Below are 16984 nucleotides of genomic sequence, written 5' to 3'. Positions count from 1 at the left end.
AAAGGGCTGGGGGGGGGGGGCGCAGCAAAGGAACAAGGGGAAACCCCAAGCTCTAAAGTAGGGAAGGTCTGTTGTCCTTAAAGTCCAACAGTCATCCATGTTGTGTTTGGGTAGCTCTCAGGCAGGGCTAGAACTATCACCCATGCAGTCCTTTTGTTCGATTGATCAATTTGCATCTGACATCTTCAAAATGCAGCCACCTACAGTGTTGTCCCTGCCTGTGGGTCCAATAGGCCTGTACTGTCTCACTATACTCTTGAATTTCCTGGACCTTGCTCTGGGGCTATGTGGAATTCCAGCCTCACTATGCAAGTCAGCCATCATCCAAGAGTACGCCATTACGCTGTGTATTCCTGTCCCAGGAGGAAACAGTGGGCTAGTTTGCAGACAGAACTTCAGAAAGTGTATCAGGCTTTGAGCATATTCAACACATCTGTTTATGGCAGGATTGTTCACCTAGACTACTCTCCGAGTATCTCATCTCAGGGGCCAAACGCCCTTACACTGTCCCTCATGCTCAGTGGCCCTTGTGCATACCATCTGTTCTCAGTTCTCATACTTTTCCAAAGCTGTCTCTACCTCTTAACCCTAAGACCTGCCTTCGGTTAACCCCAGGTGTGCTGATGTGACCTGTTCTGTGTGAGCACTCACAGTACTGAGGGTTAACATTGCTACAGTTGTATTTAGCATACACTCTTTCCCACAAGCCATACCTAAGATGAAGAGATGGTGCTAGGTATCAGAGGATTAAGAAGAAGAAACTACAGAGTTGGGCCATTCAAAGTTAGATAACCATATATGCAGAATCAACTACCTCCTCTCTAGCCTGAGGTGGCCCCACATAGCCTGGCCTTAAGCATCAGAGAGTCAGGCAATGGCTCAGTGACAGTGGGAGATGAGACCACAAGCAGGCATCTGTGCTCACAGGCCCTGCTGAGGCCATGGGTGAGAGCCCGTGATGAGGGGCTTGAAGCTGAAGCCAGATTTCAGAGCAAGCTTCCTATTCTCCCTTCTCCTCATCTAGTTGCCATGGGAACTGGCATCTGTAGAATTCCCCAAAGGAGGCTTTTGACAGACATTGCTTTCCTCCTGTTCAGAGTCAGTCTGCTAAGCTGGCCTGTGAGAGAAACTGCAAGATGACCTAGTGTATAGGCTCACACCCTGCCTTCCTCCCTGAATGTTTATCTTGACCTTCTTGACCTGGTGTGTACAGGCTCATACCTTATCTTCCCCCACCCCAGAGCTTATCTTGAAGCCACTTATTAGATATGCAAAGTCACTCTGTAGTGCTCGACCCTGTTTCTGGAACAAGCTACTCCCACTTAGGTGTGAAGGCACTATCATCACTAAGCTAAGAGAATAAAAGAAAGCAGACACACCCTTTGTGTATTAACAGAAAATGAAGATCAACCAGTGAAGACACAGGTGGGGTACCTCAAATCTACAAAAGACAGGTTTGACTCTGCTAAAGATGGGTGAGGTGAAGAAGGAGCAGGTTTCTGCTGAGAGCCTCTGTGAGGTAAGAACTCCTTGAAGTTGCTGTTGCTAATGAGGGTCCCTTCCACAGACACAGCCCCAGCCCCTTGGGAGCATCTTCTAGTCACTGTATGATGGCCATTGCCAGGAACTCTCCAATCAGGCATTCTCAAGTCTCTGTCTCTCTGTCTCTGTTTCTGTCTCTCTGTCTCTCTATCTCTCTCTTTCTCTCTATATCTCCTTGTCTCTCTATCTCTCTGTATCTCTCTCTCTCTCTCTCTCTCTCTCTCTCTCTCTCTCTCTCTCACACACACACACACACACACACACACACACACACACACACACACCAGGCCCTTAAGGTCATGGGAGTGAAGGGGAGACACCAATTGCTGGCAAAGAGCAAGAAAGATGTTCAAAGAGAGCCAATTAACATCCACAAACCATCAAGGGGCCACAGAGCACCATCTGCTTCTACCTGTCCATCTTCATCCTATCCTGGTGGTATTTTGACACCACAATTCTACACTGTTTATATATGTGCAGCCTAAGGTTGTCGGGGAGGAATTCAGGCAAAGTCTTACAGTCACTGCCCATCCTAGTGATAATTTGTACTACTTTGTTTTTTTTTTTTTAAAGAGTTTATTTCATTTTATAGCTTGTAGTCTCCCATCCAAAGAAGTTGTTTACTGGCTTGCTCCTCATGGCTTGCTTAGCCTGCTTTCTTATACCATCCAGCACCTCCTGCCCAGGAGTGGCACCATTCACAGTGGGCTGGATCCATCAACATAAATCATTAATCAAGAAAATGTTTCTTAGGCTTGCCCACAGGCCAATCTGGAAGGAGTGTTTTTTTCAATTGAGTGTCTCTCTTCCCAAAGGATTCTAGCTGTGTCAAGTTGATTAAACACTAGCCAGCACACTGCCTCGGGCAGAGCCTGCCTAACACATCAGCCCACGCCTGCAGGGGAGAATCTGATTTTCCATTCTGCATCCCTGTTTACACTTGTAACTGCAATAGTCAGCTTTCTGTGATTGTAATGAGACACTCAGATAGTCAACTAAGGAGGAGGACAGGTCTATTTTGGCTCACGGTTTCAGCAGGGTTGGTGTAAGGTTGTTTTGTCTGCTGCTATGGGCCTGTGGCAGCACAGTACATCATGGTAGGAGCACATGGCAGAGGGGGTTATTCACTTCAAGGAAGTTGGGAAATAAAAAGAGGAAGAGATCTGAGTCCTAATGTCACTTTCAATGATGTTTTGCGATTGGCCCAGCTTCCTTCCACTAGGGTCAGCTCATGAAGATTCCACCGTTTCCCACTACCAACAGAAGAGGAAAACTAAGCTTCTGCACAGAGCCTTTGGGGGATACTGTGTCTCCTCCCAGATCCAGCCCCAATATTAACATGGGCAAAATCAACTTTCTATTCTCTTCAGTGTGTTTATCTCTAATTGTTAGCATTCTGTCTAAGCTCTGCCCCACAGTTACCTGGCAACAGACAGGTGTGCCTGACTCACTATAAAAGGGGCTGCTTGCCCCCTCCTTGCTCTCTAGCTCCTCTCTTGCTCTTCCCTTCCTGCTCCTACCCTCTCTCTACTCCCTTCCCCCTTCTCTCTCCATGTGCTCATGGCCAGCCTCTACTTCTCTACCTTTCTCTCTACCTCTCTCTCTCTCTCTCTCTCTCTCTCTCTCTCTCTCTCTCTCTCTCTCTCTCTCTCCCCCTTTCTCTGCCTCTACTATCCTTTTAACTCCCCTCCCATGCCCTTACTAAACTCTCTTCTATACTATACCATCATGTGGATGGTCCCTCAGGGAGAAGGAATGCCTCAGCATGGGCCCGCAGAGGCATTCCCTTCCCCCATACCTCACTATAGCTCCATAGAATACGTCCCCCTCTCTTTATCTTTTTATAAAAACATCACTAAGCACTTCCTGTCCCAACCATGACAGACACCCCCTTAGGTACAAATGAGGAGAGCAGTGTTGGACTTGAACCCGCCCTTGCACTGCTAGCTGTCATACACTGAGATCTCTGAACTCTACCCTATGGTCCCCTCCAACCAGCTTCCTGTCATCTTGCTGCCACTCTCTGCAGTTCTCTCCAACGTCATTTTCCTCATCCACATCACTGTCCACTTCCATGCAATTATCTTCATCCACAGAGCCACTCCCATCCACATCTCTGACCACACCCATGTCACCTCCCTTGCTCCTAGCCCAGTCCTCATCCAGAGCACTTCATCTGCCTTCTCTTTCCCTTCACCTTTTACATCTTACACCCAGTAGATGGCCCTTAACATCTTATGTGTCTCAACTTGAATCCAAAAAAAAAAAAAAAAAAGGAATTAAAAATACAAGTCAGACTGTATCACTCTGCTTTAAAAATCCTTTAGTGGTTATGGTTAAAACAATTTTATCTTGCCTTTGAATTGTTTCCTCCTGAGACCAGTTGGGAATAGGCGGCTCCTAAATAGGCAGTCAGTAAATGAGCCCGGCACATACCCAGTGGCTATTACTCATTGTAGCCTCATGAGGTAGAAGTAGGAACTTTGGTAGGAAGACTCTGTCCTCAGGTCATGAAGGCTTGGTAGCATGAGCATATTCTGGTGACTATGGCTAATCTAATGGCAGTTCACTGAGTGGAGTCTCCATAGAGAGGAGGAAACATAGGCACTGCCCTCTTCTAGATGAGTAAGCCTTTTGTTTTTGAAAAGAGGAATATAAAAGTTGACTAAGGACTAAGAATTATGGAAAATCCCCCAGTAAAAATGAGAATAAGAAAGGATTTTCTTTTTGAAAAGGCGAGGACACAAAGCTCTGCCCCTAGCTGAGGAGCTACTGGTTGCTGATAGCTCCCAGGAAGAGAGTCCATTTTTGTTAGGGGTGTAGGTTGATAATGCTTCAGGGGAGGATCCACACTTAAGAATATCCACAAATTGAACTTGATGGGTTTTGAAAAAACAGAACACGAGACGTTTAGTAGGTAAGAAAAAATAAATGTGGAAGGAGTTGGAAGGGGGTGAATATAAAACGCATAGCATGAAAATCTCAACTAATAAAAAATTTGGAAAAAAATGTGATAACTGACAACATGAAGGAAGGAAGAAAGGAAGCAAGCAAGCAAGGAAAGAAGTAAGGAAAGAGGCAAGCAAGGAGTCAAGGGAGGAAGGAGGCAAATAAAGAAGGAAGGAAGCAAAGAAAGAAGGAGGCAAGGAAGGGAGGCAAGGAAGGAAGGAGGAAAGGAAGGAAGGAGGAAAGGAAGGAAGGAGGAAGGAAAGAAGGAGAAAAAGACAATAGGCTTCATCTTTTCTCTCATGTGTGGAGTCTGTATTTTGGAAATTGGTACTAATAGAAGGGGGTTGTTAGAGTAGAGCAGCAGTGGGGAAGGGGAAAGAGAGGGTCATGGGATGCATATGATCAAAGGACACATATAGATGTACTCAAATATATAGATGTACAGAGCCCACTAGCTCTGTATAATTAATATGGCTTAGTCAAAAAAGAAAATAGGAACTAAAATAAATGAATGAGCAGAATTCCCAGAAATCCATCACCTAGGAACAGGAAGAGTTCCTAAATGACAAAGCAGTTGCACTTGCCACTCATGGTTAACACCATGTGGTATCTGATGGGGATATATGTGGTACTAAATGTATACCTACTCACTAATTTCTGTATTACTTTTTGTAAAATTATCTAAATAAATTTAAGTTCTGTTAGCAGGGTTATACCTCCCTTCACTAACAACAAAGGATGTCTCTATTTCACTCAGTCCCACAGAAACCAATGTAAACCCTGAGTGGGCTTTCACGTAGCCCATAGTAACCCCAGAAATTTCTACAGAAGGCTCTGTTAGGTTTACAGCTGTACCAACAATGACATCCCACTGTATGTCTGTCCCAGTAAGACACTGGGAAGCTTTTGATGACACTGGTAAAGTTCTATGTGATCTTTTTAAACTAAAGGGCCCAGAAAATGCATCTTGAGATAAAATTCTACTTCTTTACCCACTCTTGGAGCTAGTCCTCAGTAGCTCATCCATGATCTCCCTGGAGCTAGGACTCTTTGAGGGTGGGAGTGTGTGCTTGCTGTATGTGGGGTAATATCTTCTTTTATGCATCCTTTTCTCATACAGCCTTGTATCAATCCATAATAACATGGTATTGTTAAAAACATGAAAGGAGTACTTGTTTTTACATCGTTTACACATGTTTACAACTCTATACATCTTCAACACCTTTAGCATGTTCCTAGATGTAACCCAGCAGGTAGGCAGAGTCAGCATTATGAGACCTGTTGATAGACAAGACTCGATGCTTAACTTTCTATGCAATTTTTGCCTCAATTCAAAGTTAACACATGCATGGACACGTTGAAATGGTCAGAAATTAGATCAGAGATAACCAACCTTACTCCCTAGAAAGCCAGTAGGGAGGTATGGCTAGAGAATGAGTGTGTTGACAACATGATGGTTTTCTTTTAAATAAGAAGACTGTCGGTGATTGATCTCTCTCTAGTAGAAAGCCACACATTTACAAAGGCATGGAAGCACAAACTGGACTTGACTATCTTTTTTATTACTCTCAATTTATTAGTTCTTCAAGAATTCCATATGCTCCTGTTCCATTTTATCCTTTCATAGCTCTTTAACCTTCTAGCCAACTCACTTCCTGTCCTGGGATGACCTGTCCACAGCAGAGGAGCATCTCTGCGTGAACCTCAGACAACTGGAAGGTCTTAAATGTGATCAGCTGTCACTCACATGAAGCAGATGTTCACATAGGAAAGAGGTAGCCTAAAGTCAGCATGGGACCAAAGCCATTGAAACCTAACTCCTTTCTTCTTGGGTGGCAGAATCTTCAGAACAACACCTCCTGAGCTATTGCAGCAGCAATGACACAGGATTCCTCCACAGCACATCGTAGCTCTACACACCTAACAACAAGACAACGAAATGACCCTATAAACCTCAGATCTGCCAACTCTTGAAGCCTAAGCATTTTGCTTTTCTAATCAGACTGCTATCCTCAGATCATAGCACAAAGAACATCCAAGCACATGGAGTTAGTCCCTGTGAGTTCCCTGTTGGACTCAACAGCACTCACAGCAGAAGAAATAAAGGATGTGTCTGTCCCTCATAGGTGGAAACAGAGCACGTTCTACACCATGTCATCCCAAGACAAAGAAGCTACGGTGAGGAGAGTGAAGCATGGCAATTTCTAAGTCAATAGGAATGCTGGCATTTAGAATTACTTACGGTTCAGCAAGAAACAATTCACAGATCTAGCAATGAACAGGGTTGAATAGAACCAGTGCTCTGCCTTGTCAGGGATATCACCCTCATCCTGGCCTCTCAGAAACAGCCTTAAAGTGCAAACATACTAGAAAAGTCACTCCAAACACTGTTATGCCATCTGAGTCTTCTATTCTACCAAGACTCACAGGCCACTGTGCAGGGGTGCTCAGTGAGTTGGAGCATATTCAGAAGATGCACAAACTGCTCTCTTCCCCTTCTCTTCTTCAAGTAGCTAGCCAGTGGTGTTTTTCAATGGCATTCCTGAGCGTATCACCACAGTTATTCCTAGTCTATCAGGACAGAGGTCTCAGAGATGTCCTGGACATGTCCGTAAGTCACTGTGTCCTCTCCTACCTCTAGACCCTAAGATGGGTCTATGGGGGCAGCAGCAAGGCTGGAGTGCTCCCAGCTGACACAGCAATGAAAAGCCATCTCACATGAAGCTACAGATACCAGTCCTCACTTTGCAAAGCTGCTTTTCTCTTTCTTAGCTCAGATGATGTAGCAAGATCTCTTAGCAGAAGCCAAGCATCAAATGAGAAACCAAATGAGGAGGCCTAGCTGGGCTGAACCCTACTCATGCCACTTTAGACTTGGCCAGTAGTAGCAGTGTAGATCTAGCCTCCTCTCTGCCATGAACTGCTGTGAACATGTGTGTGCATGTGTGTGTGTGTACATGCATGTGTGTATGCAGATGTGTATATGTGCACACATGTGCACATGCATGTGTGCATGTGTGTGTGCATGCATGTGTGTATATGCATGCATGTACGTTCATGTGCATGTGTGTGTATGGATGCGTGTGTGTGCATTTGTGCACACACACATGAGGAGACAGCCTTACCTGCAGCCTTGATGACATCGGCAGTTGTCATGTTTTGGATGTTGGCACTTACTTTGAAGGTCACTGCTGGTCCCAAAACTCTGGAAAAAAAATCATTTAGGAAAAAGGTCATTTCTACATCAACATTGGGAGCTGCCTATCTTTGAGATTCAGAACACCGACAGGTTAGGGGCCCCCAAGTAGCCCTTTGCCATCCCTCGTGGTGTTTCTTTTGGATACTAGGGCTCTGTTTTCATTTCTAGTGATTCTATTGTTGACTTTACTTTACACTAAAACGTACACACATACACACACAAAAACATACACACACATACCCACCCCCCCCCCCCACACACACACCATTGCACCGGGGATGGATTCTTATCAAAAGAAAAATACCCATATCCAACAATGGCAGATAGGAATTCCTACAAGCATAAAGGAGAAATTATTGTGGGAAAGGACCTTAGTCTTGAGCACAAGAGTCAAGAGCAGAGTGGGGAGAAGTGTTTTCAAACTTCTTTCTGCAGGAGCCACTTGAAGACCCATCACATTATTAAGAACTACTTAATACAAAAGCTGCTGTCAGGGAGTTGCTAAGCAGGAATTATCAAAATGCCTGAAGCTCTATAAATGCCAAGTTGAACATGGTTTTGAAGAAATGTATCACTTCACAGTTGAAATCATCTGAGGACCCTAATGATATAGGAACACTTATACAGTAAGCACAGGACTGGGTATGTAAGGTCTACTCTTGAAGGCAGGTGAACCCCATCTCCACAATGATCCAAAGACTCTTCATGGAGTGGACACCCTAAGGGCCTTCTGAAGGCAAATTCCTGATAGACTAGTAATAGGAAAATAGCATGTAGTGGGAGATGGCAGCTGAGGAAGTCCTGGTATGGGCAGCTGCCTTATTAACAAACTTCTGCACACCAGCCTCATACTCTTGTCAAAGGATAAAACAATGGTAATGAAACTACCACATACCTACAGCCCTGTCCTCCCTCCTCCCTCTCAGGACAGACTCGGCTGCCATTTGCCCTCACCTAGAGTCACACCAAGATGCTGGCCCTGAACCTTTCTTTAAGCCTTACACTTAGCTGTGGACTCACACTATCTTCATCTCGGCCTCTGGATTTTCAGACTTACCACTCTCCAGTCAGCCCAGGGCCTCAGCACACTGGAGCTAGAAGCTGTCTTCCTACATCAAGACAGAAAATGACCATTCCAGCAACACAGCATCACTTTGGGCTCAGTAAGATGTGTGCTGAGCAGTTATCTTCTCTGAGGAGTGCCACCCTCCTGCCTCTTATACCATGAACACCAAGTGCCCAAGTTCTGTTAAAATCCCTAGAAATACTGGTCATCTAGTCTAAATCTGTCTCACTGTACGACATAACCTAAGAAATACCTGTGTTTAGCTTTCTTTTCTGAGAATTTAGAGAATAGCCACTATGGTGCTGATATTGGGACCAGAGTGGATGCCATGACCTTGCTCAGGCCAATGAACTGTCCCCATATGTCCTTGTCCATGAACTCTCCCTTCTGGCTCTTAGATGGAACCCGTCCAGCACCCTTCCTGGCCTTTCAGACCAAGTGGTTTCATTCACATCAGTACACATGCATGGACATGTTTCTTCCTTACCATTTCATATCCAATCACCTCTCCATGACTCATTCAGTTCTTTTCATATTTACCCAAGTAAGCACCAACAATGATAAATTCTCTCTTCTAACACCTTCCAGAAAGTACTTCACCCATGAACATTTGATGTCTAGTGCTTAAATGGATCACAGGACATTTACACGAGCAACCATTGATGATTCTTAGCTTCACAGCTGGGTCATCATCTCTGGGAAGCACTGGGCTAATTCTTATGGCTTATATGATGATGGATGACTGATTAACTTGTGATAGAGTCAGGACACTTAAGTCTAGAATTCTTCTGATGTTGACAATTTATACAAGAAATACCCAGCTACAGCAGCCACACCTAGAGCTGCTGGGAGATGACACCAGAGTCCATAGCAATCAACTCCTCAGAACTTCAGGGTACCCTGGGTAGCTTGGATCCTTTCCTTCAAGTCTCATGTCACCAGCTCTATGAGAAAACAGTGTCAGAGTATGAAGTCATCCTGTCTGGGAATGGCTTCCAGGGGCTCCAGATATCGTCTGGAAGATGATCCTCAGCATCAGCTCTTGCTCCTACTGGATGGGATGTACTGCTGCCTGTATCCACACACCGCTCACAGGAATTCTTGACTTTATATCTCCAGAAGGGATTGGAAGGAAGGAAAGAAGGAAGGAAGGAAGGAAGGAAGGAAGGAAGGAAGGAAGGAAGGAAGGAAGGAAGGAAAGTATTGGACCCATTTGCTGAGGACTCTGGAGGAAAGTACCAGCCACAGTCTCCAAATGCTGACTGCTCCCCTCTGAGGTGCCTCTCTTTTCACCATGTCTGGGAATAACTAAGGTAGATGGTTTTCTGAGACTTGGGCTCAAAGCTGAATCTTCCCTGAATTCCCAGACCTCATGGGCTTTTCCATCATAGCAGTCCCCAAGACTGGGCACTGTGGTTTCCTAATGTCTCTAGGGAACCTGTGCAAAGTACCCATCAATGAGGGCCAGTGTCACTGAAAATGAGCCTTATGGTACCCAAAAATCCCCTAGTTGAAGTCTAGCACCTGGGCAGACAAAAATGTCACACGAATTTTAGGCAATGACATTGGACATTTAGGAACAGGTTTCATAGATACTGTCTCTGTGTGGTTTTTGCTCATGAAGAAAGAAACAACTGGCCTTGCATGCTCAGGAGAAACCAAGGACATGGACTTGTGCCTGGTGCTTGACCCCATGTTGTCCAACAGCTGGTTAGTTATAGACAATGCTTACAAATTAGAGAACGATTAGCCTAGGGTGTTGCCTAGTTTCTTTGTTGGGAAGCTATGCCTCTGATGCCTGTAATCACTGGTTCTATATAGAACCCAGAGATCCCCTTGCTCCTTTGCCAACATGGCATTTATGGTTTTTAAGACATGGGACACCCCTACATCCTATGTGTCGAAGAACCAACTCACTTAGAAAATCCTCCCTGAGGAGCCTCCTTGGTTGAGTGGGTGTGATCAGATTCCATGGGATTTTTTTTGAGGTAATCCAAATAACTTGCTCAGAATGCAAAGGGTCTTCAGGAAAGGAAAAGAGCCAGACCGAAATGCTCAGTGAGTAAGGGTCATTGCAAGATGATTTGCAGAGCCCGAGAAGGAATCTGCTTTGGTGATGTTGACAGTGAATCTTGGGACAGAAGCAGTGATGCACCTACCTGGACTAGGATCTCCTGGGCCAACTACCATTCCAAAGTCACTCACTCTGGCTCACACAATGTTTGAGTTCTCATCAGAAACAAATCAAACCATTTGAATCTTCTCTAAGAAATAGCCATAGCTATCAAACCTCATGGGAAGTTAGTTCTGTTGTCACACACAGATCTAACTGTGAACAACCCAGGTCGCTGTGCAGGATATCAGAGCAGCTACCTGGGTTGTTCCACTCTTAGAGTCTAGCACAGCAAGGGATGTCCTGAGCTGCAAGTCAGTTGACTTTGACATCCAAATGTACAGAATAAGTAAGTCCTTAAGCTATAGGTCACAACTTCTAAGCTTACAGGCTCCTCAGTGAATGCTGATGACTAGACCTTGAACTGATCAACATACAGAGCGTGGGAAACTGGAGGGCTTGGCCCTAAAAGAGACATCTAACATGCTCCTCCCCAAACAGCTCAGGGAACATTGCAGAAGACAGACAGGAAAGACTGTAAGACCCAGAAATTAGCAAAACTAATGTGAAATGGTTATCTTTTGCATAAGATGGGGGGGGTCATTACACTCATGAATTTATAGTGACTGTGGTTGTCTGCACAAGACCTACACAAGAGTAAGCCAGTCAAAAGTTCAGCATGGGTGGGGGGGGGGTTCCTCCCTACCTGAGCAGCTTTGCAGTTGAAGACTTACTGCTCAATAGCAGGTCACATATGTACACGACAAACTGCACACCCCATAGAAGCAAGAGAAAGCTCAGAACTGCAGTGTAGTTAGGGAGATTCCCTGACAGGAAGAAAGCTGAGCACTGAGTCAGAGGAAATGCCCAGGTGCAACCAGGAAACAAAGGCACTCAGTTTGTTCTTTGACTTCCAAATTTCCTTCAGAGTTGGTGATAATTACTGAGAACACACCAAGGGCAATCTCATTATCCCTGGGAGCATTGTTCCTCTGAAGTCGCTGGATATAGTGAACACCTGCTGAGATGCTATCCCCAGGAAGTGGTCCAGGTTCTTGGGGCTCAAGCCAAGGTGTGGTGGGTACATAGACTTTTGTGTACATTTGGGTTCAAATCCACCTCATTCAATCTACACTATTGAATGATCAGAATCAAACTCATAGCCTAAGCAGAACATTGAAGACATGCACGTTTTCTCCATGAGTGCTAGGAAGCTCGTCAGCTCTTCAGCATCACGCCCACGCTATTTTTAAACTGGCAAATCACTAGATAAAATCATGCAAGAACAGACTGTGCCTCCTCCTTTATCGTCAGCTGAGGACATGCACATTGACAGCCAGTGTTTGTTCTGTGTGCCCAGGAATGACCATGAACCTGACACACATCTGAAATAAACTTACATATACAGTTGTATGAACCACAAGGACTCACTGTTCTTGCTACCTTGCAGAAGCTCTGCATACCTACTGCCGATCTCCTTGCCATCTTTGTGGTCCACCTGCAGAGTCCACACACTGGTGCCTCAGAGCCTCACTGGCCAGTTGTGTACCTGCTACTTTCTTGCCCTGTGAGTTAGGCCTCTGAACAGTGGTGAATCAATAAAACTGGGATAATATGTCATGACTTGGAAGATCTTTGTTTTAGGGTTTTATTGTTGTTTGGTTGTTTGGTTGATTAGGTTTTTGTTTGTTTGTTTTGAAGGCAAAAATCCCATGATGGGATTCACATGGGCCTGGAATCTTTAATCCTTTTGCTCTATCCTTCTTAGTTCTGAGAAGACAGGTATGCACTACCTTGCCTAGTAATACTTAGAGATAAGTGTGTGTGTATATGTGTGTGTGTGTGTGTGTGTGTGTGATCACTGAGAGGGGGGCTCCTTATGTGGCATGAACTTGCCTTAAACTCAATAACCTGCCTCTACCTCCTACGGAGAGAGGACTATAGGTGCATACTACCACATGGGATGGTCTGGAAATTTGGCAGTTGGTTTTGCATGATGGAATAGACACATTTACCACAGGCTATCTCTCTAAACTAGTACTCTGGATCACTGCTCATCGTTAGATGTTCCCTCTCCTTCATGTCCTGCTTCTACCCCAGCTGCTGACCCAGTGCATGGTGTCTCTCACAGCCCAAGCATTGTCTTACCTTGTGCAGGAGCTTGATGTCTGGCATGAACTGGGGGGAGCAGAGTGTGGGTCATCTCTGCTCTTCCCTGACCTATGACCTTAGGAATCACCTATAGATAATTACCACGGGGCAGACCTCGAGAGGGCCATTGGCTGACCTGACAATGCCCAACGCACCCCACAATAGGAGGCCCTTGATGTGTGAATAGACTTGTCTTTTCTGGGTCATGACTTCTGAGAGACCATCAACTGGCAAACAAGTGATGTTATGAATGAACAGTAGAAAAAAAAAATACCAAAGGGAGGAACTCACAAACCCTGGCCTAGGAAAGAAGGGATCGTCGACATATCTGAGTGGGCACTGCATTTGAAAACACTGGGTAGCATATGGAAAGCTGAATTCTTAAGCCTTTACAAAACTCCCTCATTTAAAACTGCTACTAGCCAAGTTAAACAGCCATGCATGCTCTTGCATGCAGGATGTGTTTCAACATTTTATAAGCTCTTTTCTCTATTTAGACATAGTCTAGTGGCTCCCGAGCACAGTGTGGTTGAGTGACTCCGATGGACACTTTACACATGCTGGCAGTCATTCATTCTCCTTCATGATCACAGACAGTGCTAACAAAGGATGGAAGGACTTTGTAGGATTTTAAGTGTAAGGCTATGCTTATTTTCCAGAAAATTCTCCTCCTTTCGTTCAAAGCTTGTAAAACAAACCAGTCAATCTGCTACTAAGGCCAGTGTTGGGCACAACAGAACGGCTCAACTAAAGGCTACTTAGTCCTCTATCTCCTACTGTTAAAATAGTTTGTAACACTCTGTGTAATATCAGTAAGAAGGCACATGGGTTTTTTAAGCAGTTGTGTGTCTATCCACAGTGCTCCAGAACACCCTGAGTTCAGTCCACACTCAGGCCTGTCATTCCATCAAGGAGGGAACCAGCAAGCAAGTTCCTGATAAAAGCTTATTTTTCTTGTTATTTTAAACTATTTCCAAAGTAAACAAGCTGTGAAAATCTATCTAGTAAGAGTTCCACTCAGGCCGGTGGGTCTAGAAGTCTTTCTCTTTTTTTTTTTTTTCATATCATGAAACACAAGATTGAGGTTTGCCAGGTAAATTTTAAGGTCTTCCTTACACACAGTGGTAGCTGTCTTTATAGAGACTATACAGTTAGTTTAAAGACAAGCCCAGATCCCCTTGACCTTCTAATCCAACAGAGTATGAAGGTTAGTGTTCTAATATTGACATTTTGTAGCTAAGAAGATATAAAGACCATTATTTTTCAGTGAATTTACTTTCTTGAAAGTTGTTTCAAAGTAAAGAAAACTTTCATTAGATTGTTGATTGAATTTTTGATAGCATATTTCCCTTAGTCTGATAGACCAACATGTGTTTCGTCTGTTTGATAGCTTGATTTTGTGTGAGGTCCATATGCTATGTGGATGGATGGATAGATTTATAGGTGGATAGATGGACAGATGAACAGATGGTTGGATGGATGAACTAGTGGGTGGGTTGTTAAGTGGGTTTTACTAATCTGAACCCAGCATGGAAAGGGAGGGCTCCCTCTCTCCCTTATAGTGATGACTTGGGGTACCATTGCATCAGCAGGCCCTGCTGTTAAGTCTCCTGTGAACTATCTCTCAAGATATCATCAGCCACAGGACCAACCATGTCACCCGGGGACTACTCATTGCATGGGCTGTAGGGCATAGAGCTGGTGACAGCAGAGGGGGAAACTACATAGGCTTCTGAAAGTTTCCAGGTCTCACCTTGCCCTTCACTGGTAGGCTTGAGAGGGGCTGAGCTACTTTCTCCCTCTGGAGTTAATTTCCCATAGGTGAGCTGCTTAGCCAGCATAGGAAATGCTAATGCCTTCAACCAAAGCAGTCTTTACCCATGACAGGGAACCATTGCTTTCCCCTAATGACTTACAAATAAGCAACAGCTTATCCCTGCTACTGGCTGTTTAGTCTAAAGTCAGGACTAGGGCAGGGTGACACATTGTCTCAATTTCTTGGAGCTCTTTTAAGGAAAACATGAGTATTTGCTCCCAAGATCAGCCCCTTGCAATCTTCTAATTGTCAAGGGGAGCACTGATGACAGAGCCTGCACTCTGACCTAGGACGAAGAATTCATGGTGCTTAGCTTTTTTCCTCTCTACCTTCCTTGTATGACATGGCTGCGTTGCTGTAGGTGTAGGTGAGCAGACTGTAGGTGCAAATGTTACCTATTTACTGAGGTGTTCTTCCAATTCTGGGTCCCCTGCTGAAGGCACTCTTTTAGAGGTACCTACCCATCTATTCCAGGCAGAATCCTTGGTGTTCATCTATTAGGCTACAGAAGCAACCAGGGAGGTGCGACACCTCTGTATTATCAAAAAACTATTGAGACATAAGGTCAAGGCTGGGGACAAATAGTCAAGAAACTGAATTACAACTTCTAAAAGCCTGCAAACGCAAAGATTTCCTCCTGCTTAGAGGGTGACATGTCAGGGCACAGGCCAGGGAGAAGGGGTATGAGGTCTACACAAAGTGCTGGTATCTCCCCAGGAGACTCTTAAGACAACACCCATAACTGTGCCTCTGCCACTGTCCAAAACAAGCATACCGGTGATGACAGAGAAATGATTCTTGAAAGATGTGGTCCATAAAACCCAATCATAGCCTCAGGCTCTCAGTGGCCTAGACCGCCTGGGCAAACTCAGGACTCTGTGCAACCTATCTCAGCCCAAGGCTCTGCAGTGCTTATCCAGGAACTGGCTAACCTCCAAGCACTCAGCTCCACCTCTCCTCGGCCTCGCTCGGCCCATTTTTCCCACCTGAGTAGATGCTGTGGGGCAAAGCAGCATTCATCAGCCAGCCCGGGACAGCCATGATTAGTTATAAAATCATAACTGTGGTCGCTGTATGTCTGCTGGCATAATTACATCAGCATGCTAATGTCGTTTTAATGGTCTCTAATGATGTAATAAGAAATAATGGGATTTATTTGACAGCTACATAACCATTAACAAAACATATTAAGCATAACTAGCACTTCCATAAAAATGCAGATGATATCGGCAGGCACCAGCCCACGTGTCCTGGATTTTCCATCTCTGAGACAATGAATGGCTCTGAAGATGAGCTCTTAGATGAGGCAATAACCAAGGCAGGTCATGCTAGCCATGAGCCCACCCTCCCGAGACACTTCTGAGGTCCAGTGGATGTCTAAGTCAGTCCATGAACATGTGTCCATCGATGTTGGGCCAGAGGGTTAAGGCATTGAGATACAGCTCCTTCATTCTAAAGAAAAGAGCTGGGAACACCGGCATGCACACACGCAGCACAAGATACTAATGCAATGGCTGGGTGGAAGAGACTGCTGGGCAGGACTGAAGAAGACTCTGGAACCTGCTGGGATCTATGTTCAGCTAGAACTAGGATTAGGACAGAGAAGAGAAGGAGTAGCCAGAGAAGACCACAGGGGACCCGAATTCCAGTGTTCTGCCTTTGAAAGGCAGGTTGTATGATGGTTCCACTCCTAGAAAGAAGGAACACATGTTTTCTGGGCAGGAAGGAGGACTGGCTAGTAAAATTCACAAAGAAGTCAGCTGGGGAAGCTCAGGATTTCCTCTCAGAGAGCCTGAGACGTTCCTGTGTTGGGTGCAGGAAGGTTCTGTGGTGAACAGGAAGGTAGGAATGAGGCAAAGAAGCCTAGGTAGGGACCAGGAGTAAGAGTATGGGAGTGGGGTAGTGACTTGGTCATCGCTGTGTTTGGTCCCTTGCACCAAAGTCCCTTTGCCCCAGCACATCCTCTCTGTGTCTAGACCAATGAATAGTGGCCCTCCCTTCAAAAGTTACCAGGTATATTAATTACTACTTTCATTGCTGTAATAAGATACTTGAGAAAAGATGATTTTTGTCTTGTCTTAGATCTTGAGGATATAGTCCACTGTGGTGGGGAAACATAACAGAAAGAGTCCCGAGTAAACGATCAAT

General features: G+C 45.0%; 1 protein-coding gene across 2 annotated transcripts in view; it reads right to left on the bottom strand.

The window, feature by feature from the left end:
- Positions 1-16984, bottom strand: part of Ptprn2 (protein tyrosine phosphatase, receptor type, N polypeptide 2) — a 792473-nt gene that overhangs the window by 369504 nt on the left and 405985 nt on the right. For both annotated transcript variants that reach the window (XM_011244019.3, NM_011215.2), the window contains one exon: positions 7617-7696. In XM_011244019.3, coding sequence (XP_011242321.1) covers positions 7617-7696 — 80 coding nt within the window. The remainder of the gene's footprint in view (positions 1-7616; positions 7697-16984) is intronic.

This window comes from Mus musculus, chromosome 12 (genome assembly GCF_000001635.26).
Source record: "Mus musculus strain C57BL/6J chromosome 12, GRCm38.p6 C57BL/6J".
NCBI classification, from domain to species: Eukaryota; Metazoa; Chordata; class Mammalia; order Rodentia; family Muridae; genus Mus; species Mus musculus.
This window is presented reverse-complemented; position numbering and strand designations above follow the sequence as displayed.